The 22,253-nt window shown below is 31.4% G+C and overlaps 3 protein-coding genes across 7 annotated transcripts in view; 2 read left to right on the forward strand and 1 right to left on the reverse strand.

The window, feature by feature from the left end:
• The window catches only part of LOC129911636 (putative ATP-dependent RNA helicase TDRD12), a 112,050-nt gene that overhangs the window by 18,247 nt on the left and 71,550 nt on the right, over window positions 1–22,253 (reverse strand). The gene's annotated exons all lie outside the window — the stretch shown is intronic.
• Window positions 301–8,865, forward strand: LOC129911646 (transcription factor Ouib-like). 2 transcript variants are annotated; one of them, XM_055989508.1, is made up of 5 exons: window positions 301–726; window positions 4,156–4,644; window positions 4,707–4,786; window positions 4,843–4,941; window positions 8,753–8,865. In XM_055989508.1, the coding sequence occupies exons 1-4, from the start codon at window positions 314–316 to the stop codon at window positions 4,893–4,895; spliced, it is 1,035 nt and encodes a 344-aa protein (XP_055845483.1). In that variant the 5' UTR covers window positions 301–313; the 3' UTR covers window positions 4,896–4,941; window positions 8,753–8,865. The 2 variants fall into 2 exon arrangements, with proteins under 2 accessions (XP_055845483.1, XP_055845484.1); XM_055989509.1 differs by having other exon boundaries at window positions 4,846–4,941.
• LOC129911641 (oocyte zinc finger protein XlCOF22-like) lies at window positions 8,558–22,235 on the forward strand. Of its 4 annotated transcripts, none has more exons than XM_055989498.1 (10): window positions 8,558–9,055; window positions 9,116–9,178; window positions 9,232–9,341; window positions 13,950–14,330; window positions 14,392–14,466; window positions 14,531–14,891; window positions 18,889–18,941; window positions 19,010–19,103; window positions 19,167–19,245; window positions 20,163–20,593. In XM_055989498.1, exons 1-10 carry the CDS (start codon window positions 8,727–8,729, stop codon window positions 20,328–20,330), a joined length of 1,713 nt encoding a protein of 570 aa, XP_055845473.1. In that variant the 5' UTR covers window positions 8,558–8,726; the 3' UTR covers window positions 20,331–20,593. The 4 variants fall into 4 exon arrangements, with proteins under 4 accessions (XP_055845473.1, XP_055845475.1, XP_055845476.1 ...); XM_055989501.1 differs by having other exon boundaries at window positions 8,560–8,999; window positions 9,126–9,178; XM_055989500.1 differs by lacking the exons at window positions 18,889–18,941; window positions 19,010–19,103; window positions 19,167–19,245; window positions 20,163–20,593 and adding an exon at window positions 17,348–17,832 and having other exon boundaries at window positions 8,559–9,055.

Raw genomic sequence — 22,253 nt, forward strand, 5'->3', positions numbered from 1 at the left:
GCGCTAAATTTTAGCCAAGATAAAATTTGTATTGGATCCATTTTAGCTGAGATAAAATTTATCGATAATTTGTATGGGAGCTAAAATTTAGCGCGAGCAGCGTACCAGGCTTCAGATAAAAATTTTCGATAATTTGTATGGGAGCTAAAATTTAGCGCGAATAGCGTACCAGGCTTTATTAAAAATTTTAATGCAATATATCGATTTTTCAATTATCGATATATATATATATATCGATACGTTTTACTCGAAACTATTTGTGTGTATGAAAATGCTCATCCCTACATTATCAACAAAAACAAGCCATCATTTAATGTCAATTTTTAATTTCAACTTTTTGTTTTTAATTTATTATTATATTTACATTAAAATGGATCAATTCGATACAACTTGCCGAACTTGTAATGCCATAAGATTAAATTTAGTAAATCTCTATTCGGATTCCCTTGGAAATAATGATGCCATCAAACTGTATGATGCTTTGTGTTCCGTCTGTCCATGGCTATCAATACAAAACAATGACAAATTGCCGCAAAAGATTTGTTTCTTTTGCTCAAAACAATTAGAAATTGCATATAAATTTCAACAACAATGCAAGAAATCTGATAAAGAATTATGGCAAGTTGTTAACGATTCAGTAAAAGAGGAATCCTCACAAGTAGAATCCGTCGAAAACGACGATGAAGAATCATCAGAAGATGAACAAATTGAAAACTGTGACGAAATGTAAGTCATAAATTGTATTTATTCAGTCTTTCAAAATAGAAATTATTTTCTAGATTTTTACTCTCTCTCATTACAAGGCAACACAATTCCATTAAATAAAATATCTATGTATCAACCTTCACCATAAATTAAAAATGAACATTCACGCTCGTCTTTCACTTAACAAGAGTGAGGCCGCTATAAAATACAAAGCTTCTTTTGTATAAATCGCTTGTTAGGCCTATAGTAGCTTATAGGGTAAGGGTAATTCCATGAAAAAGTGGACACGAATTTTGAACAAATTATGCAGACTTTTTTACTATTTGCAAACGGCAACTCTATGCATTTTGCAAGAATAGATTCTTTATTATATTCCCTTGTTGCTGAGCTTAAATTCACGGAATATAAATAATCTAAAAGCATTTTCAAAGCATAAGCTTGCCAACAACAGAAGAAGAAAAAGAGCCCTCAAATACATAATGAATCTAATAGTGACGATGACAATAGCACCTTCTAATTGCTAAAATAAATAACCGTAATATCCGATTTTAAAATTACTTTAATGAAAATGCATCTATTCTTTATTATTGCAACAATAAATCGCAGCTAATGTGAGTTACCAAATTAATGTAACGTGAGTTACCTAAACACTTTCAAATTTTTCATTGAAATATTGAATAAATGTTTGCTTTTGTCTTTAATTTTTAAAGCTTGTAATTTTTTATGAATGCAATCTTCATTTAAATTTCCAATTAATGTAACGTGAGTTACCTAAAAAATTTCAAATTTTTCATTGAAATATTGAATAAATGTTTGCTTTTGCCACTAATTTGAAAAGCTTGTAATTTTTTATGAATGGAATCTTCATTAAATTTCCAATTAATGTAACGTGAGTTACGTAAAAAATTTCAAATTTTTCATTGAAATATTGAATAAATGTTTGCTTTTGCCACTAATTTGAAAAGCTTGTAATTTTTTTATGAATGGAATCTTCATTTAAATTACCAAATTAATGTAACGTGAGTTACCTAAACACTTTCAAATTTTTCATTGAAATATTGAATAAATGTTTGCTTTTGTCACTAATTTAAAAAGCTTGTAATTTTTTATGAATGGAATCTTCATTAAAAACAAATTAAGAGCCGTTTGCCAAAACGAAACTCAAGGATTTATGTTCTACATAAAGCCTTATGGCCTTATGTGATAGTTTACGCAGAGAAAAAATTAAGGAATAAGAGTTTATGTTCTAAATAAATATTTAAGTTTAGTTTCAGCAAATGGCCCTAAGATTCTAAATTTCACAGAAAAACTTCATACTGTCGGACTCTTAAAACTCGTGTTTTAAGCAAATGCTTAAAATAAAGTAAAATGTTTTTAATTAATTATGGAAGTAATAGTTATGGTAAATTCATCGACAGTATTTTCGTATCAATTTATTTTAAAATTGACAAAAAAATCTATATTTTGGACATTTTTGTGAATTAAAAAAAATTTTCGTCTCAGAATTCTAAAAAAAGGCAAGCGTTCAACTGAGATTTTTTGTCTCACTTAAAAAATCTCTGAGTCCTCAGAGAAATTTGTATTCTGAAAATAATAATTTTAATTTAGAAGAGAGATCTTACAACTTCTCCAACTCAATAATAACGAATTCCTTTCTGACTTCTTCAGGAGAGGCAGCCATGTTATAGATAGAGGATAACAACTAATAAAATTTTCAAAATTTTTTTTATCTTCCTCCTTTTTTTTAAATCAACTAAAAAGTGAATAAAATAAATAAACAATTTATTTTTAAACATCATCAGCCCTCTTATGTGCTGATGATGAACGCTAAAGTAGCGTTTGAAATGCATTTTTTAAAAATAAATTTTAAAAATCATACCTACCAAATTTGATATAAAAAAATTTAAAACTATAACAATTTATGATAAAATACCATACATTTCTTTTGTTAAACTTTGGTCATTTCACCTAATGAATTGACAAAAACACAAGCATTTTTGTTTGTTTTAATTACTTTTCAGTTTTTTTTTTTTTTGTTAGTTTTAAGTTGTATATGTGTCCCCTAGAATCAAAAACAATCTATTCCACTTTTTGTGAAAAATGAGTTAGAAACGCAGTCAACTTGTTCCAGAGTTATACTTTATAGAAATATTACAGTTTTAATCAAAACGAATGTATTCCATATTTTTCACATTCTTTGAGAATCAAAACAACACTATTCCTGATATAAAGCAAAATAAAATTTTGCTAAGTTTCAAAACAAAACTATTCCTATGCATGACTTTCAAAACACTTCTATTCCAAAATTAATTATTAAATATTTTCGGAACGCGTTGGGTGGCAAAGGAAAGCACAGTCAGTTTAAAATCAAAAGTACATGTTTAATTCGATTCAGAAGTTGTTTTTTCAATAAAGCGGGAAAAAGTGCTTAGGAAGGTTTTTTATAAATAACTCAATATAAGAAAAAGTGGAATAGATTGTTTTTGATTCTAGGGGACACATATATACGTTTGTTATACACTTAGGAATCAAATAAATTCTTATATTAAAAACAAAAATTCCAATGGTAAAATATTTTTTCTTTAAAGTCTCATGGTCTCATTTTAAAGCTTGAATTTCTTACTTTGAATTGTTGGGGAAAATATAAAAATGCATACGATAGTATTAGCGCTATCTTCCAATAAATTGCACTTAATTTTTTTTTAAAGTTAATTTTCCAGATACTGTCTGTTTCAAATTGCAGTCTTTTTTTCCTTACGATAGTATTAGCGTTATCTGTCAATAAATTGCACTTCATTTTTTTAATGTTAAATTTTCCAGAAGAGGTACACTCTGTTTCAATTTCAGTCTTTTTTCCTAACATGATTCATTTATGTTGATTGGATCTTTATAAAATGAACAGATTTTTAAGTTCATTTACTTAAAGCTTTTATTTCAAGCTTTTCAATGGTACCATTAACATTCATGTGTGTCAACTACATCCTGATCAATTACCGTTTTTACAAAACCCAGTTTGATTCCATTTTTTTGCTCCTAAGTGTATATAAGAAAACCTACACAACTTGCAAATTCTGTAAGTTCCTTTGAGCAGCACTAAAAATTGTTCCTATTATTATATCAGTTTCTTACCATAACGTTTTATAGAATTACATAAAATGTCTTTTAATTTAAATATTCAAATGTTAAAGGTAGATCAATTCTAAGTCAGAATTTTTTTTTTTAAATAACACTGTATTAAAAACATACTATAGGCGTGTTTTTTGCAATACTAATTAGCTACTCATTTTTCATTTTATTCGCAAAACAATAATAAAAATTACACAGTAAAGTATTTGTTTTTTATTGTTTTTCGAATAAAATAAAAAAATGAGTAGCTTCTGAGTTGTAGAAAAAACACGCCATATATTGTAATCAAAAATAAGTCTCAATAAATTTTAATTTGAATTCTAGATTTTGCCAGGAAGAAGATGGCGAAGATGTCACAACAATTGAAGGAAGTCCCGAGTTTTTAGAAGACGATGATGATGATGAAAATATGGAAACAAGTCCTCAACCAAGCCCAGTTAGAGTCGACGAAACACCAGCACCAGATGAAGATTCTAGTAAAACACCTTTTGATTGTAAACACTGCGACAAAAAGTATTTAACATCAAATGGGTTACTCTTGCACATGAAACTTGCTCATAAAAATTTAAACCCCACTCCGATTGAAACATTTCCCTGCAAATACTGCGATAAAGTATTTGATAGTCATGATGATAGAAAAGATCACTATCATTTGGAACACAAAAACGATTCCAAAAGTGAAGTAACTTGTCACATTTGTCAAAAGAGTTTTATTGGCAAAAACAAGTTGGATCATCATTTATTGTATCATGAAAAGAATCAATTTAAATGCCTGGTAAAAGACTGCAAACGAACTTTCCTCATCAAGTACAAGTAATATTGAAATGCCAATTCAAATAAAGTTGAAATAAAGAACATTTTTTTATTTGTTGCAGGCTTACTGACCACCTCAAGCGTTTCCATGGAATTGTTCTTAATATAAAGCAATCAAAAGCATTAAAAGCAAATTCGAACAGTGAGTTAAAGCTCAAATAAAAAGACTTGTTTTTTTTTTCAAAATGACTTTGTTAGAAGCCTGGGAATCAAAGACTTCAAATTCATTACTCAGCATTGATGCCATATAATTGTCCTAGTCTAATTTGTCTATCCGGTCTAGGTTGGAAAAGAAAGGTAAGCCCCGACAAAAGCCGATTACTATGGTAAGGCAGGATTGGCACAAATCTTGTCAAGGCATTGGAAAGAACCTGACTTTGCCTGTGGTGATCATTACCGCCCGGCATCCACAAGGATTTTCTCCAAACTAATTATCTATGATCTGGGAGCAGATTTTTTATGTGAGAGGTAACCGATTCATATTAATGTTACAGTCCCAGTCATGGCGGATGGTGAAAACGAACGTCTGCCAGCACGGCGCCATTGCAGAGAACAAGTTATTAATTAAGTTATTAATTAAAAAAACTGACGCCCTTATCTTCCTGGTTACAAAAACACGCATGAAAGGCGTTTTAAACGCGCTTAAATACCCCACATACCTCTTAAAATTGACTTAAAATTAAATTATTTTTAAGATACATTTATTGATACAGGATTTTGGTGGCATAGTACCAGGAGGCCTAATTATATACAACGACTAGGTTATAAAACATAAATATACAGGGTGTCCCAAAAGTAATGGATCAAACGAAGTATGCTAATAGGGGATCTTAAGGGCTCTCAGAATTTGGTAACTTGTTTATCCCAAATCCTTACGGTTTTCGATTTAATGCAATTCTTGTGAAATTTCGAAAAATCTCGACTTTGCAACAGTATTTTGCTTCCTGCTGCCATTATTGATATTTGTTTTTTACAATTCTTTTACTAAAACATTGACAAATAATTAGGAACAATTAATTAATGAAAATATTTTTTATTCCATAAGCCATTTCGATGCAAATTAACTAACAGTTTCAAGTTTTATAAAAAATCAATTTTTAACTTTTATTTGAGAGCAACACCGCAAAAAAAATTTCTATGGTGTGAGAATGGTTTATTATTTTAAAAAGTTGCCCTGTTATTGTAGTTTTCAAAAATGTATAAAAGTTTCAAAAGTTGCAGTTAGATCGCAAAATATTACAATTTGAATTCAACAAAACAGGGTTTTTCAAAGCAAAAATACAAACAAAAATAGAGGCTTTTGTTCAAAGAAAAATAAACAAGTAACAGTTCGAGAAAATGTGTTTGTTTTGGTTGTCTTTTGCTCTGAAAAACCCTGTTTTGTTGAATTCAAAATGTAATATTTTGCGATCTAACTGCAACTTTGGAAACTTTTATACATTTTTGAAAACTACAATAACAGGGCAACTTTTTAAAATAATAAACCATTCTCACACCATAAAAATTTTTTTTGCGGTGTTGCTCTCAAATAAAAGTTAAAAATTGATTTTTTATAAAACTTGAAACTGTTAGTTAATTTGCATCGAAATGGCTTATGGAATAAAAAATATTTTCATTAATTAATTGTTCCTAATTATTTGTCAATGTTTTAGTAAAAGAATTGTAAAAAACAAAAATCAATAATGGCAGCAGGAAGCAAAATACTGTTGCAAAGTCGAGATTTTTCGAAATTTCACAAGAATTGCATTAAATCGAAAACCGTAAGGATTTGGGATGAACAAGTTACCAAATTCTGAGAGCCCTTAAGATCCCCTATTAGCATACTTCGTTTGATCCATTACTTTTGGGACACCCTGTATATAAACAGGAGTAAACATAATTTAAAAAGTCTACTGACAAGGTTATCCTCGGGGTGTCTATACCCAGACGTCCAGTTGTGAGGTGTATTCGGTTGCTTCCTCCTCGTCTTCGAAAATTATGTGATAATACAGTATATTCAAAGCACCAAGGTTAGGGATGTCGGTAGTCATCTTTTTATCAGTAGATTGTGGTGGTTGGTGATATTTACTACAAGTATTCATTTACAATATTTGGATGAGTTGATTCAGATACCCCATTTACTATAGAACTCAATACAGTTTCCGTATGTGAGCTTCGGATTCCTCATCAATGTAGAGTAGGTTCTCGTATTCACTTGCAGGTGGTAAGTATGACGCACGAATGCTATAAAGAAAGCGGTCAAGTTTAGATCCTTGGGCAAATCCAGCTCTAATACACTTCATTGGTGATTTGTGTGTACAAAAAAGTTCCTGGAAAGAAGAAAATAAAAGATAGATAATTTTAATAAATTCTAAAGGGAATGTCTAGTAAATTAAGTTTATGGATAAGGGCTGTCAAATGCTTTCTTCGCATCTAGAAAGCATGTGATGGTTACTGATGGTTGGTTAAAGCTGAAGTGATGCCTTTTAGAAACTTTATGAGCGAATGTAGTATGGAGTACTTCTCCCAAATACCGAACTGCATTTATGGAATCATTAAGTTTTCCTCGATATTTATTTGTATTAGCAATAAATTTTCCAATGTAGCTTTTTCCTGCGAAATAAATTTCGAGAGAGATTCACGATGACTCTGTGGTATGTTTCGAATAGTGTATCTGTAGCTAGAAGCTGCAAGTTGAAGATCCGTTTTTACCTAAGCTGTAGGCTACATTTTCAAAGCTTTTGTAGTGTTTTCGCAGCTTCATCTACCCCATTGTATTGCGTCATTAAAGGTCATTAAAGGGTTCCTCACACAAAAAAGCGTTTTATTTTTTTTTTGTTTGAGTTTATATTTTTACTCTAGTGAGCTCTTTACGTTTTTACCTAAGCTGTAGGCTACATTTTCAAAGCTTTTGTAGTGTTTCCGCAGCTTCATCTACCCCATTGTATTGCGTCATTAAAGGTCTCCTCACACAAAAAAGCGTTTTATTTTTTTTTTTTTTTCGTTTGAGTTTATATTTTTACTCTCGTGAGCTCTTTATTTTGCGAAAAAAGCAAAATATCTTTCGACATGATTATTGCTATTTTGAATTATGAACTTAATTTGATTCGATAGCAAAATTGTTAAACGAAAAATATCGAACGATAAAACAAAAAAATATCCTTCACAAGAGCGATTCACAATACAAAAGTTCAATTTCGATGATCGACTTTCGAAAAAAATCGTCTATGGATAGACAAACAACACTCGCAATAAGGGCCTTAGTTTGAATTTGAAAAGAGGTTATAAATTCAAAAAGTAAAAAATGGAATCGAAAAAATAATTTGTACATGCATTTTTGGACCAAAAATAACTGTACTTGTCATACATACATATACCGATTTTAGTTAAATTGAAATTTCTCAAAAACGGCTGCAACGATTTTGTTAAAAAAATCAAATGTAAATTTTAAGAGAAGGTATCTAATGAAAAATGTTTTTTTGTTTTAATCATTTATCAACGATACCTCTCATAGAACCGTTATTTTTAAACCGGATTTTCTTCAAAATACTAGTTTGGTTTGAACGAATTTTTGTTTGTAAAAAGATTTATACAATTTTAATATAAGCCAAAATTTAAATTTTGAAAAAATTAATTTTTGAAAAAATTTAAATTTTTTTTTTAAATTTTGGTTTTAATTTAATATTTTTTTTTTTTTTCAAAAAAGTGCTTTAAAAGGAATCAAAAGAAATTATAAATAATACTATTAAAAATTTTACCAACTTGAACCCTAGGAGCAAGTTCGTGCGACCCAGTCGTGAATTTTATTTCTTTCAAGACAGTCCCAGCCCCCCCCCCCCCACAAATATTTTTCAAGACTTTCTGTATAAAAAGTGTACAATAAATTACTGCCTTAAAATTCAAATATGTAATCCTCACCTCAAGTGACCATCTGTCAGATAGCTGTCACTTTTCTGTCATTAAAATTTCTGTATATTTCTTTTCAGTCAAAAATACTTACAAGTTGTTGATGTTTATTAATTCACGTGAATAAAGTGTAAATTAAAAACACAAAAAAACATTAACTTGCGCCATTTCAAACTATTAAAATAAATCTTATAAATATGCGTTGTGCTGTTTACAATTGCAGTACCCACAATAAAACTAAAGATGGAAAAAGGGACGACGTTTCGTTTTTCTCCTTCCCAAAAGATGAAGAACTTTGCCAAAAGTGGATTGCTGCATGCTGCAGGGCAGACGATATGAATCATTTGAGTTCGAGAGTTTGTCACAAACACTTTCGAGATGAGGATTTTCAACCGAGGAACGATTTCTTGGCAAGTTATGGATTTAAACAAATTCGTCGTCGTCTGCATTCGAATGCAATACCAACACTCCTTTTGCCAGGACAAGTGAATTTGCCAAATAAACCGAATCCTACTCCTCCTACAAAGTAACTAATTAAAATTATCTTAAAAAACTTACCAACATCAATTTTTTTTTTCCATTTCAGACCAACACTTCTTTTGCCAGGACTTAAAATACCAAATAAAGTGAATCCTACTCCTTCTCCAAGGTAATCAATTAAAATTCTGTTAAAATATTCTTACCGTTTTATTTCCATTTCAGACCTGCGAAACCACCAAGCTTTGTCGTTGTTTCAAAAGCGAAACCACCAAGCTTTGTCGTTGTTTCAAAAGCGAAACCACTAAGCTTTGTCGATGTTTCAAAAGTGGAAGGTAAATACTTTTGTGACCATAGACTTTTTTTTTTGTATTTTGAAGTGTAGCTATTTTGTTTGTGTAATCAAACTACAGTTAAAATAATTCCCTAGAAAATATGCTAAAGTGAGCACTCTTCGGTACTTGTTTGAATTTGAATTGAATTTTTTTTATTGAGTCTTTTAGGTTACATTTGCTGTCTTAGTCTAAAATAACAATTCTTTCTCAACTTTTATTAGTTAAACTGGCGGCTATAATGTATGGCCTGCTCTTTCTATTAGTTTGCAATAAAATACAATGTTTGCCTCATGGCTGTCAGTAAAATGTTTTACCTACTCTTGCTCATGACAGAGGGTTGTGTATGCTTTTGCTGTGACGTTTTGTCGTTATCTGTTACATTGTTGGCTTATGGTTGCAACGTTATAAATTTACATATATACAAAAACTTAAAACTAAATAATAAAAAAAAACTATACTAAAATGCCTATGGTTAAAGATTTACAGATATATATAAATATTCTTTTTATTGTATATAAGAGCGAGAGCTCTGTACATTACTTTTTCTTGTAAAATGTGACGAGACAAATTTAATAGGCTTTTAGAGCGAGAACGCTCTATACGATTTATAATTTCATGTATATTAGATAGGCATACATTTACGATTATTGCACACAAACAGATTTTTTTTTCATGTATCATTTAGACAAAATAATATTTATATATTGATAGGCAAATGAAAAAAAAACATAAATGGAAGTTACATTGAATGCATGCATATTATTTTTGATTTTTCTTTAAAACAAAACAAAATGATTTACACTGATAAGACACTTGTCATTGAAGAAGATTCTTTACGTTGCAACGACGTTGGTTTGTGTATATTGGTTTCAGGTACAGCATCAGGTGTTTCGATGCGCCGTTATGATTCATACCGCTTACTTGTATGGATATATATAGCGTTCGATGAAATGCCGCTATTTACTGTTGTGGTGTGTTATGTTGTACTGTTAGCACAGTTTAGCTTTTTGTACATACTAGGTTTCTTGATGGTTTATGGCGATGTAAATATCCATCCTAGTCACTTTTTGTATTATTATTAGCTGTGGTTAATTGCTGTTGCTGTTGTTGATTTATGTCGACTTCATAGTCGCACGTTCTTTGCAGGACACACGAACGGGTTGGGGCATCCCGCAGACCCGTAAGTGACTCGTCCGGATCTCCCCCACTATTTGAATTAATTAGCTGTGGCTAATTATCTATTGCTGGTGTTGACTTATAAGTCACACGTGTTTGCTGGACATACGAATGGGTTGGGGCAATCCCACAGACCCATAAGTAACTCGTCCGGATAATATAACTTTACGTTAAACTTTTACTAGCTCTAAGAGCTGCGACTGCCTTCGCCCACGGTTACTACCAAACCTCCCTCGGTACTTGTTTGTTTGCTCTTGCTTTTGAAAGATTCTTTTAAAACTAAACTAATATTTAGCCCAGTTCAGATTTCTGAGATCTCAAAGAACCTCGGAGAGAAACCGATCTGAACTGAATACAAAATAGCCGCGTTCCCCTTCCGATTGGGCTTTTAAGCAATTTGTCTTTGTCTTTTTCCTTTCTATCATAACTGTTTATTAAAGAAGAACAAGAAAAAACCAACCAATCAAATCAATTCTGAGGAAAACAAATGCATTTTTCTTCGACACTGACGTTTGGCTTAAAAGCCCAATCCGTTTGGATGCACTTCAAAATAAACAAATGCGATTTTTTTTTAGCCCAAATGAGTTTATTACGCAAATATAATAGAGGTATTCACGTAAACGGGGAAAACCCATAGAAACTGTAGAATTTTCTATGAGCTGTCAAAATTTGTATGGGAAAAATATTCTACATATCATAGAATTTTATCTCACAAATTTGAAGCAGAAACCGTAGAAAAAAAATCTGATAAACTTTGGGTGTGTTAAATCACCTATCGGATAGGCTATCTGGGATACCCGTATCTGGAATATGTTTTTGAACGCGATTTATGTCTTATTATTCAGATAACCACAAATAAAATATGTTAATATTGAAAAGAGAATATTACTTTATTTGAGAAAATTACATTTTTTTATTGTTGCATAGTATTTGTAAAATTAGCTTGACTTTTTTTTAATTGAACAAATCTTATATAAGTTCAATTTGACGTTTAACAAACAGATATTTGTTTCCCTTGTTTACGCAATTATTTTCTGCTGGAGTGTTCATTAAAAGCTTTAGCGGAATTTTCTATTTTTCTGCAAAGTAGAAAATTATCTCGTTACGTGAATACCCTTAATATGTACATATATATATATATATATATATATATATATATATTTAGGCAGGTACATAAAAAAAGCTCTCGTGAGAGAAACATTTTTTTTCCTCCTGAAAAATTTAAAAGCCTGTTTTCACTAGAACCCAAAATATTCGTTTGTCATGAAAAATAATTAACCGTTGCCGTGTTTTTTTTTTTTTTTGTGCAAAAAGTGAATAATTTTATATTTAAAGAATTCAAATTAATATACAAAAAGAGTGAAATGTTGTGTTCAAAAACTGATTTAAAGTGAAATAAAAGAGGTTGTAATTTTAATTTTTACTCCTTGCGTTTAGTTAACAGACTGTAGTTTTTGTGTAGTTTTTGAGATGATTTCAGCTCTCTTATAAAAAATTGATAGTTTTCATATTTTAGCCCAGTGACTACAACGGTCACTTTTTGCAAAAAGTGAAATTTTTCATACTCATTTTGTGACACTTTCCTAAACTATACAAAAATGCGTTTGAAAATTTTCATTAAAAAGTGAAAGTTTCCATTTTTGCTCTTTTTTTTGTCTTCTATTCACTGAACACACCTAGATGCTGTCATTGGGTGCGTTCACGTACCGATCCAAGGGTATCTGGATACCTTTGTGTTGTAATGGGCACGTTCAAAGAGCTAACATAAAGCTATCGGATAGCTTTTTGTTGTTGTAAACAATGGGCACGTTCAAACACCTATCGGATAGGCTATCTGGGATACCCGTATCTGGAATATCTTTTTGAACAAAGAGGTATCCAGATAGCTTGCCCAAGCAGCTACTAAAAAAATATGTAAATATTGAGAAGAGGAAACTTTTTCTTTTGAGCAACATTGTATATATATTTCTATAGTACTATCATGAAGTCGAATTTAGTATTAGTTGATGTCGCCACTTTTTTGAGGTGGCGCTCAGTGTGTTTTTTTCATACAAATTCTGCTTTTTCAAGTCACCACTAGAGTTCCTAAGATCGTTTTACTTCATGATAGTACTATGGAAATATATATACAATGTTGAGCAAATTACATTTTTTTTATTGTTGAAAAGTACTTGCACAATCGCTTTGACTTTATTTCTTGCAATTTTTTTTATTTTGAAGCTGAATAATAGCCCGAAAAGTAATCAAAATAAAAAAAAGCCAAATGTATATCAGCTGATCACTCGGATACCTGAGGTATACCAGAAATTCTGGGATACCTTCAGATTATTTTTTGACAGAAAATGGTTCGTTTCCTTGCTAATTTTTAACATTGTTTACAACAACAAAAAGCTATCCGATAGCTTTATGTTAGCTCTTTGAACGTGCCGAATCCCATATAAAATCTCAGCTGTTCGTAAACATGTGTTGACAAGCAAAAAAATCCAAAGGTATCTTAAAATTTTTTGGATTCTCGTGTATCTTAGTGGGCACGTTCAAACACCTATCGGATAGGCTATCTGGGATACCCGTATCTGGAATATCTTTTTGAACAAAGAGGTATCCAGATAGCTTGCCCAAGCAGCTACTAAAAAAATATGTAAATATTGAGAAGAGGAAACTTTTTCTTTTGAGCAAATTACATTTTTTTATTGTTGAATAGTACTTGCACAATCGCTTTGACTTTATTTCTTGCAATTTTTTTTTATTTTGAAGCTGATCACTCGGATAAATGAGGTATACCAGAAATTCTGGGATACCTTCAGATTATTTTTTGACAGAAAATGGTTCGTTTCCTTGCTAATTTTTAACATTGTTTACAACAACAAAAAGCTATCCGATAGCTTTATGTTAGCTCTTTGAACGTGCCCAGTGCCTGGCTACACTGTGATTTTTCAAACGCCTAAACAGTAAGTTTGTAGGCAAAAGGGAAGAGGGATGAGGAGTGAAGGGGGAAGATGTCCACGAAGGAAACTGAATTTTCTGAGGGTAGTACAGTTCCATCACCGCACGTGATTTTTCAATCGATTGAAAAATCACTGTGTAGCCTGGCACTTATGGGAGATTTGAAGAACAGCTGATTCGTGTTCACAAACGTATCGGATACTTAGGTATCTTGGATAGGGTATCTGTGCGTACATGAACGCACCCAATCCATCTGTTGTTATCATCATTGTATATATATTTCCATTGTATATATATATACATTGAAATATATATACAATGGTTATCATATGATTCATGGCCATGACGTTACTCCATATTTTGACAGTTCTTGAATTAACATTTCATTCGACCGGGAAAAATGATTTATTAAACAAATACTTTATTAAAAATCGCACAAAAAACGCATTAATTACTTTTGTATTAATTCATTAACAATGTCCATTTCAGCTTCAATGTGCACAACATGCCTTTCAAATTTAGATGAAGGCGCCAAACTCACAGAAGCTCTAATACATTTCCTTCGTGATATTTTGCATTTTAAAGCAGAGCTTTTAGAAACATCCCGAAAAACCATTTGTCGCAAATGTTACAAAACTTTAATTGACCTCAAATGTTTCTACACTCAATTGCGAGATGTTGAGGTTTATTTTGAAAATAAATCCAAAGCAGTATGTAATTCAAAAGAAAATGATATAGAAGATGAAGTCGAAGACGATGACGACGAACCGCCATACATTGGAGAAATGCCATGTGCAGTTTCTATGGCTGAGGATGAATCAAAACTAGATCCTATTCTAATTGACGAAGATGAAGAATGTTCTGTTATTGGTTTGTCCAAATAAGTTATAGAATCTTCCATCAACTTAAGTTCCTTCTTTTTTTTTTACAGAAGATGAAACTCCATTAAAAAAACAGAAAACATCTGATAATGCCACGGGGAAAAGATTCGTCTGTTTAACATGCAGTGAGTATAAATGAACTAACTACCTTATTTAAAAAATACAAATCATATCCATCGATTTATACAGGCAAACTCTTTATGAGTATTGATGATCTTCGTTCACATGAAAAAACCGCACATTCCCGTCAGTCGATAAAAAATGCTAAAACTGTATTTTTACAAGCAAATCCTCTTCCTGTGTCTCCTACAGAAGTTAAATGCACTGAATGTGGGAAAAGTTTCTTGAATAGAATCATTTTGGAAGCTCATATGAGAAAGCATCAAACTAACAAAAAATCTGAAGATGTAATTTGTCTTGCTTGCAAACACAAATTTCCAAACAAAGAACTATTGCAAACACATCAAAGCAAACATGAGTGTAAAATGTGCTCGATTAAATTTTGCAGTCTGGCGAATCTTCATGTTCATATAAAGGAGAAACATAATGGGTGAGTGGATTTTTATAGTTTATTATTTAAAAAAAACATTTTTTTTTTTGGTTGTAAGGTCAAACTCTCCAGAAGTCTGTAGACTTTTGTTCTCTCGACAAAAATATATAATGACCAAGTTCTTGAAAAAAAAACTGGGCTTGGGTAAACTCCTGCGTAAAATATTTCCATTTGATACTAGATAATTGCTTTCCAGTAAGCATATGTTTTATCTTAAGACAGCAATTGTTTTGATTAAAGTATATTTTATTGATTATTGATTCATAAGCTTTAAATCAAGCCCAAAATTATAAAAATTACTTTTTAACGCCAGGAAGCAATATATTAGTTTAAACATATAAAACATTTTAAGTGAAATTGAAATACGGAGAATCTGAACAATTGAAGAGTTGATACAGATTCAAGTTCCATTTGATTGGTTAAGTATTTTGTATTGACTCCCTTGGTCTTATTACACCTTCGATTCCTTTTTTACTTGCTCTATAGGGCATATTAGTTTCGTGTAAAAAAAAACGAGGTTTTAATCAAAACTAACATTAAAATGATGGAGAAGTCCAAATGTCCAAATGCAGCCTAAACGGGTAAACGGATTTTCTTGAAACTTGGTACACATGTTTTTTCGTAATTTCCAAAGTTGTTTTTTTGTGTGTTTTTATATCTCACCTAGAACTCGTACGTCCCATACAAATTTTTCGAGTTATTGCATTTTTTTTGAGAACGGATCTAACGATTTCGATTAAATTTCGTGTGTGCTGATCTAAGCTATTCTTAGGATTTTTAGTTTTTCTAAAAAAATTCGTATAGTGGAAGTATGGAGCTGCCGTTTTTTATCCATAACCGACATTACGGTTATTTACTCATATTTCCTTGTTGGCTTGAACGATTTTCTTTAAACCTTACAGACAGATATTTCTTATCATTCTAAAAGATTTTATGTCTTAAAATTTTCAAAAAAAAAAAAATGAAACAAAATAAAAAAAAAAATATTTTATTTTTAAAAATACTTTTTTTTTAATTTTTCTGATATCTATCCAAATCGATAAATTTGAAATTTACTATAAACAATAAGAGCAAGTATGTGTGATCCAGTCGTGCATTTGATTTATTCAGCTGTACCCTGAAAGATTCCTTTCCATTCGTATACCACTCCCGCCACTAAAACCCGCTTAAGAGAAAAACACTTTTGTCATCCCCGAAAATCTTTTTTTCATTTAAAGGAGGTTCGATTAAGAGAAAAACCCGCTTAAGTGAAAGAGAAATTGTGACATTTTGCCGTTTCACTTAAGCGGGTTTCACTGTAATACCATATTTTTGCTATAATTACGCCTGACGCATTGGGATCAAAAATCAAAACAACAAATAAATTTAATCTGATGAAAACGCAAATGAGCTATCAACAGCTTCAAACCAAATAAATCTGCTGGACTAGATATTGTAATCCCCATCCTAGAAATAAATGTTAACGGGTGCATGAACTTGAAACACAATTAAGCACTATGAAAATAAGTTACTGTTGTTTTCATACCCAAAGCGGGCAGATGCTCTCATGTCAATCGAGAAGACTTTCGACCAATCAGCTTATTATTATTCTTTCTTTCAAAGATTGAATGATATCGATTTGTTTAATTTCATTGATCCCAACCTCATATCTACATCGCAAAACGCTTACAGGAAGTGAAAATCAGTAAAAACAGTCCTATATACATTATAACGCACTATTGAATACTCCTTTCATGTAACTCTGGGGTCGAATTACAGCATACGATTACGATCATTCGTTAACGTTTTTACTATTTGTGTCTCTATTTATTTAGTAGAAAAAGATAGGGACACATAGCAACCATACGTTAACGAACGTATGCCGTAATTCGACTCCTGGTTACATTCCTGTCCCTAAAAAAAAAAAACAAACTAATTTAATTCCTGTCCCTGTTTGTCTGACTGCCTTACATTCGCTTTGTTCCTCCTAAGAAGATAAAGAAACTTTGAATCTCAAGGGCAGTATAAGAGGAAAAGTTAACATATTTTTATTTTCCTTGGGGAAAAAGATGCAAATCAAAAATTGCAGCAGAAATGAGATCAAATGACCAAACTAAAGCCGGCAATAAATTTCAGCTGTTCTCTAAAGAGCAAATGCCATTACTTTTCAATTTACCTCAAGCAAATTCCCAAAAACTTAATTGCCATGTTTGAGTAAAATCGTTTTAAGAGTTATACCATAGTTTGCAAGATAAATAAAAGACTGGCAATAAATCGTATTCTCTATCATGCCGATTCCAAAAAGCTTGGCTGATTACATTAAAATCGATTACTCTTATTCGCGGCTTAATTAATTTTATTATAAAGTACAGTTTTATATTTTAATTTTTTATTCTAATTCACTTTTCACCCAACCACTCAAACACAAATAGCTTTTAGAAACAAAAAAATTTAGGAAAGCTTTATTTGTTTTCCAGAAAATGTCCGAACGAAAGCGAATCGCTTTTAGAAAATGAAGAATACAAATTCGCCATCAAGAGTGAATCGCCGACCCGGTTTTTGGAATCGGTTGATAAAATTCCCCCATCTACTGATGATGGTGTCATCCAACACTTTCTTACGGAAATACCACGTCGTAATGGGAAAATTGTCAGGAAGCGGTGTCTTATGTGCTACAAAAAGCAAAAGCAAGTGCACGGTTCTGCAACTGCAGCAGCGTTGAAAACAAAACAAGTTCACACAGAATGCAAACAATGCAATAAAGGATATTGCTTATCATGCTTCAATAATTACCATAAAATTACAAATTAATAAATTGTTGTTGCATACTTTATTTTAGATTTAAGACTTTTTTGTGGTACTGATACATTGCGTAAATGTACGGACTCTTAACGGACTTAACGTGATTATTAATTTTGTATAAATGTATAAATTTTAAATTAAAGTTGTTTTGTCATAAAAATGGTAAAGATTTATTAAAGGAAAAACAAAATTTGCTATCGTAAAGAAATTTAGTGTTTATTGTTAGTTCTAGGTTTCATAAACAATGAATTTTATACTATCTAGAATCTCGATAACTCCATAATTTTCTGAAATTTTAAAGTTAAAAAGTAAAGGATTAAACAACAATTTGTATAATCAGTTCCGTTAGTATCTGTTTGTTAAGAAGTTCCTTCACTTATAAGTAAATGCGCCCATTCTTGACATTTGAAGTTTCGGCGGCCATACAGGGCCGCCGGTCCAACCCAAATGAGCGCCTTGTTTAAACTTAAGCTTTGGCGCCCTTTATTTCAATTAGTTCATTTTATAAGTCATTTTCACATTACCTTTTGAGATAGACTTTGAGGTAGACGTAATTTTGGGTGCTGTTTTTCATCTATTTCGTTTGTTTGCCGTTACTTTAAGCAGATTGTTATGTTCAGTTGTCGTCCTAGGGCGTCTTGATCGTAGTTTATCCTCAAAAAGTCCAGTTTCTTAGTTAAAATGGTGCATTTTTCCTAAGATGAGATCTTCCACGTAGCCCATCGAAGTTTGATACTAAAACTCGACGGGCTCTTGCGTCAGTGTTCATACGCTCCACATGACCCATCCATCTTAATCACTGATTTTCAGCTTTCCGACAAGGTCGATCTCACTTTAACACTATACCGTTTTTTCTCTAGACCTTTCATATGTAATCCGCGCGACAACTAGTTTAACTTTTAGGAGCGCGACGATTGCAGGGTTAAAGCTTGTGGTTGTATCTAAAAATTCAGAACTTAAGTTCAAGTTGCCTGCTTTGAACTCGAAATCTGTTGAGAATAATTTTACAATTTTTAGCGGTTAAAGTTTAATAAAATTAAATTGACGGTAATTTAGGCCGTGTGTGAATTGGGTTAAATATTTAGCCGATGATAAAATGACACTATTGATGTGAAAAGATAAATTTTCAGTTGTAAAAAATGTATCCTGTATGTAGTTAAATTTTTATCTTGAGGATAAATTTTTGACAAATTATTTTGTTTTGTTTTTTAAAAAGGAGCACCATAGCAGAAAAGAAGAAGAGAAATGTAAATAAACAATACAAAGTCTGTAAGTAAATTAATGTTATTATTTTTAAATTTTTAAGCAGATATGAAGACAATATAATTTTTTTTAAGGGACCCATGGTGAGAAAATTCGACTTATACAGCTAAGGACGGAAAATAATGAAATGTTCACCAGCAAAAATGCAATTCCAAAAGGATGTTGGAGGTAAAAAAAAATTAATAATTTATATATGTAAATGTACAAATGACAGTTATATTCTTTTTTCAGGACCATAGCTGACAAATTGGGAAGCAAGGATGCCAACTTGTGCAAGCAGCAATGGAAAAATCTTCTGCATAAATACAAGGTAAATGAAAACATTTTGTACTAAATTACAAGATCTTTGTACATTTGCAATGTTTTATGTTTTAATTATTTGGTCAGGATTACTTTATAATTTACAACTGAACAAAGTATTTCCTTTCACATATGTATTTATAGGGAAAGTGGGGGCAATACCGCCCCTTTAGTGTTTTATTGTCTTAAAAAAACCAATAAAAAACAACTTTTTATTAAAAAAATGTCTATTCATTAGTTAATTGATTTCTGTAGGAACTCTCATTATTATAAAAAAAATAAAAAGTATTGAACAAAAGATAAAAGAAAATTTTAAACAATTTAGTAAAATGTTAAAGCCATTTTAATAATTTACTTAGCAAAAATCAGTCTATTTTTGACTTAGTAAATTACTAAAATACTAAATCGTTTAAAATTTTGCGCTAATAAGTTTTGAAAAATCATCGAACAAAAAACGATCTTGCCCCCACATTGGGATAAGACCGCCCTATCAAATTTTGTTGGTAGAAAGACCGTTTCTTTTATTTTAAATTCAGTCTATTTGCACAAGCTTTGTGTTACCATTTGGTACACATTTTGCACTGCCTGTCGCTAAGCTTTTTGGAAGATTGACCTTCTTTTTTCACTTTTTTTAGCTGCAAGAGCTTCCAATTTCTTCTGAATTAATTTTTTTTTTCACAAAAAATATTTTTGAATGTTCACATTCTATTTTAAAAAAAGGAAAAGTTAAAAATTTGAATTTTTTCAGTGTTAAAAATACAACTGACTTTTTACATGAACGATAACAATTTGATGAAAAATCACAAAATTTATTATTTTTCATACAACATAGTACAAAAACGGTCTTGCCCCCACTCCCCCTACATTTTTAACTAAACATAGATGGTGTTTGTAATAAGTTCCCCACTATTGCATTTATAATTATAGGCATGTTTGGCGCATAACACAGAAGAAGGTGCAGACGATGATGGACCATATGAAAAAAAGGAATGGCCTTATTTTGATTTGATACATCAATTTAAATTAAAAGAGGATAACAACTTACCGATGCCAACGCTTGACAGCCAAGACGACGGTGGACAGCTAGTCGTCTAAAAAGAATCAGAGTCACCTGTTTCTCCCACATCACCATCTTCGGCGTTTCCAAATCCACTGACGTTCAACTTTGATTTAGATAAAATGGATTTTATTGAAACTTAACATATTATACAGTGTTAAGATTTTTTACTTTTAAGAAATCTTGTATGGCATGGCAACAGCCATCTTCCAGATTGACTATTTTATTCTATTTTATGCATTAAGTGTCGCGATTCTTATAATTTTCCATTTTCATTAAACAATAAAAAAAAACAATGAAATATTTTTCTTTACTAGTATTCTTGTTTTAAAATTTTTTTTTCGGTATAGCCTGTTACGCAGATCGAGCTAAATTTTAGCTCCCATACAAATTATCGAAACAAAATTAGCCGAGCTAAAATTTATCCCATGCAAATTATCGATATGGGAGCTTTAGCTCGGCTAAAATCTATCTCGATCTGAGTACCAGGCTTATGATAGAGCATTTTTATATATTTTTCATGAAGCAATATAGAACTGAAAGTAAAGAAGTTCGATATAAATAAATTGTCAACAAGATTATCTAGGTAAGCACAACCTCAAAGTCTCTCTTGTTCTTTCCCTTGGCGCCTCTGAAGGGCATCCATCAAAGAACTGGTGAAACTTATGGCTTCATCCAATTCTACTGTGTGCAGTATTATACTTTCGTTGGTGTTCATTTGGTACTTTAAAAATAGTTACAACTGGCACTGGTCTCAAGCGACATGGGTAACCACTATCTCACAGCACATAATATTTTGGAGGCGGATAGTTTCCTCGCGTATAAAGAGGGCTCATCTTGAATACCTATAAAAAAATTAGTTTGAAATTCATTATTAATAATGCGCTTAGCCTAGTGTCATGAACGGAGCCCAGATATCCAACAAATATATTGTTAAATAAAAACTTTCTGTCAAGTTCATAAATTCATCAGGCCATATGATTCCTATCTGAGTGCCATCAATTGCATTGCATTTGCTGGTTTGAGCATGCTTACAAAACCTGGGGTGACATTCTGTATCGCATAAGCGAACAAACGTTTTCGCGTGTGCGAAAGATTTTTTCAGGCCATGAAGCAAATATTTTCGCACACGCGAAAAAGTTTGTTCGCTTATGCGATACAGAATGTCACTCCTGGCATTAAATCGGGGAATTTTCCGGGGGTCAATGTGTTTATGTTGTGGCGCATTTCTTCCACAAAAAAAAATCCAGCATTGTGTGGACAATGGATTTCACCGTAAAACGACTCATTCCAATAATACCTCAGCAATTCGGTAACTGCAACCTGCGGCCCACAATACAAGAAGACGATGAGCTTATACATACTTCTTGAACCACCTACTTCACTTATTTGGCATATTTAGTTCTACAATTCTTTGAAAACTTCTAATTTCCAAACGCAATTACTTCCTATACTATCGCGAATCGCTGTCCAAAATAACTCGCACATACTCCGAAATTAATCGGAGTCGACATTATTCCAAACGCTGTAAAATCATGATTGTTTTTTTACTTTAAATTTACACTCATAGGACATAAAACTATACGCCTCATATTTCCCTCCTTCGACTGGGCAAATAATCATGCCCTGTAAGCATTTGTATTGGAAAAAACAAAACATTAGTGGTACAAACATTTCTAAAATATAAAATGAAAAAAAAAATTAATTAAATAATAAAATAAACAAATCATAATATGATTTACATTGATAGTTAATTTAATTTTTTCAGGAATGTAAACGAGTCGACGGGAAATGTAAGGATTCTTGTCCCCAAAGTCAACACAACAACGCCAATGATCGCATTCATTTGTACTCCAACGAAATCAACTCTGAGTTAAACTAAAAAACAAACAATATTTTGGACTTATAAAAAAAAACAATATTTATCAGTTTGTATGGATTTAATTTTTTTTTATATGCAT

The sequence above is a fragment of the Episyrphus balteatus genome, chromosome 2 (assembly GCF_945859705.1).
Source record: "Episyrphus balteatus chromosome 2, idEpiBalt1.1, whole genome shotgun sequence".
NCBI lineage: Eukaryota > Metazoa > Arthropoda > Insecta > Diptera > Syrphidae > Episyrphus > Episyrphus balteatus.

Excerpts from the sequence above, each read along its gene's own strand:
- LOC129911646 (XM_055989508.1), top strand. The coding sequence starts at position 314 with ATGTCAATTTTTAATTTCAACTTTTTGTTTTTAATTTATTATTATATT. Across the intron at positions 727-4,155 it reads ATTGAAAACTGTGACGAAAT|ATTTTGCCAGGAAGAAGATG; the intron begins GTAAGTCATAAA and ends TTTGAATTCTAG. Across the intron at positions 4,787-4,842 it reads ATTAAAAGCAAATTCGAACA|AAGCCTGGGAATCAAAGACT; the intron begins GTGAGTTAAAGC and ends TGACTTTGTTAG.
- LOC129911641 (XM_055989498.1), top strand. The coding sequence starts at position 8,727 with ATGCGTTGTGCTGTTTACAATTGCAGTACCCACAATAAAACTAAAGAT. Across the intron at positions 14,467-14,530 it reads ATTCGTCTGTTTAACATGCA|GCAAACTCTTTATGAGTATT; the intron begins GTGAGTATAAAT and ends CGATTTATACAG. Across the intron at positions 19,104-19,166 it reads ATTCCAAAAGGATGTTGGAG|GACCATAGCTGACAAATTGG; the intron begins GTAAAAAAAAAT and ends TTCTTTTTTCAG.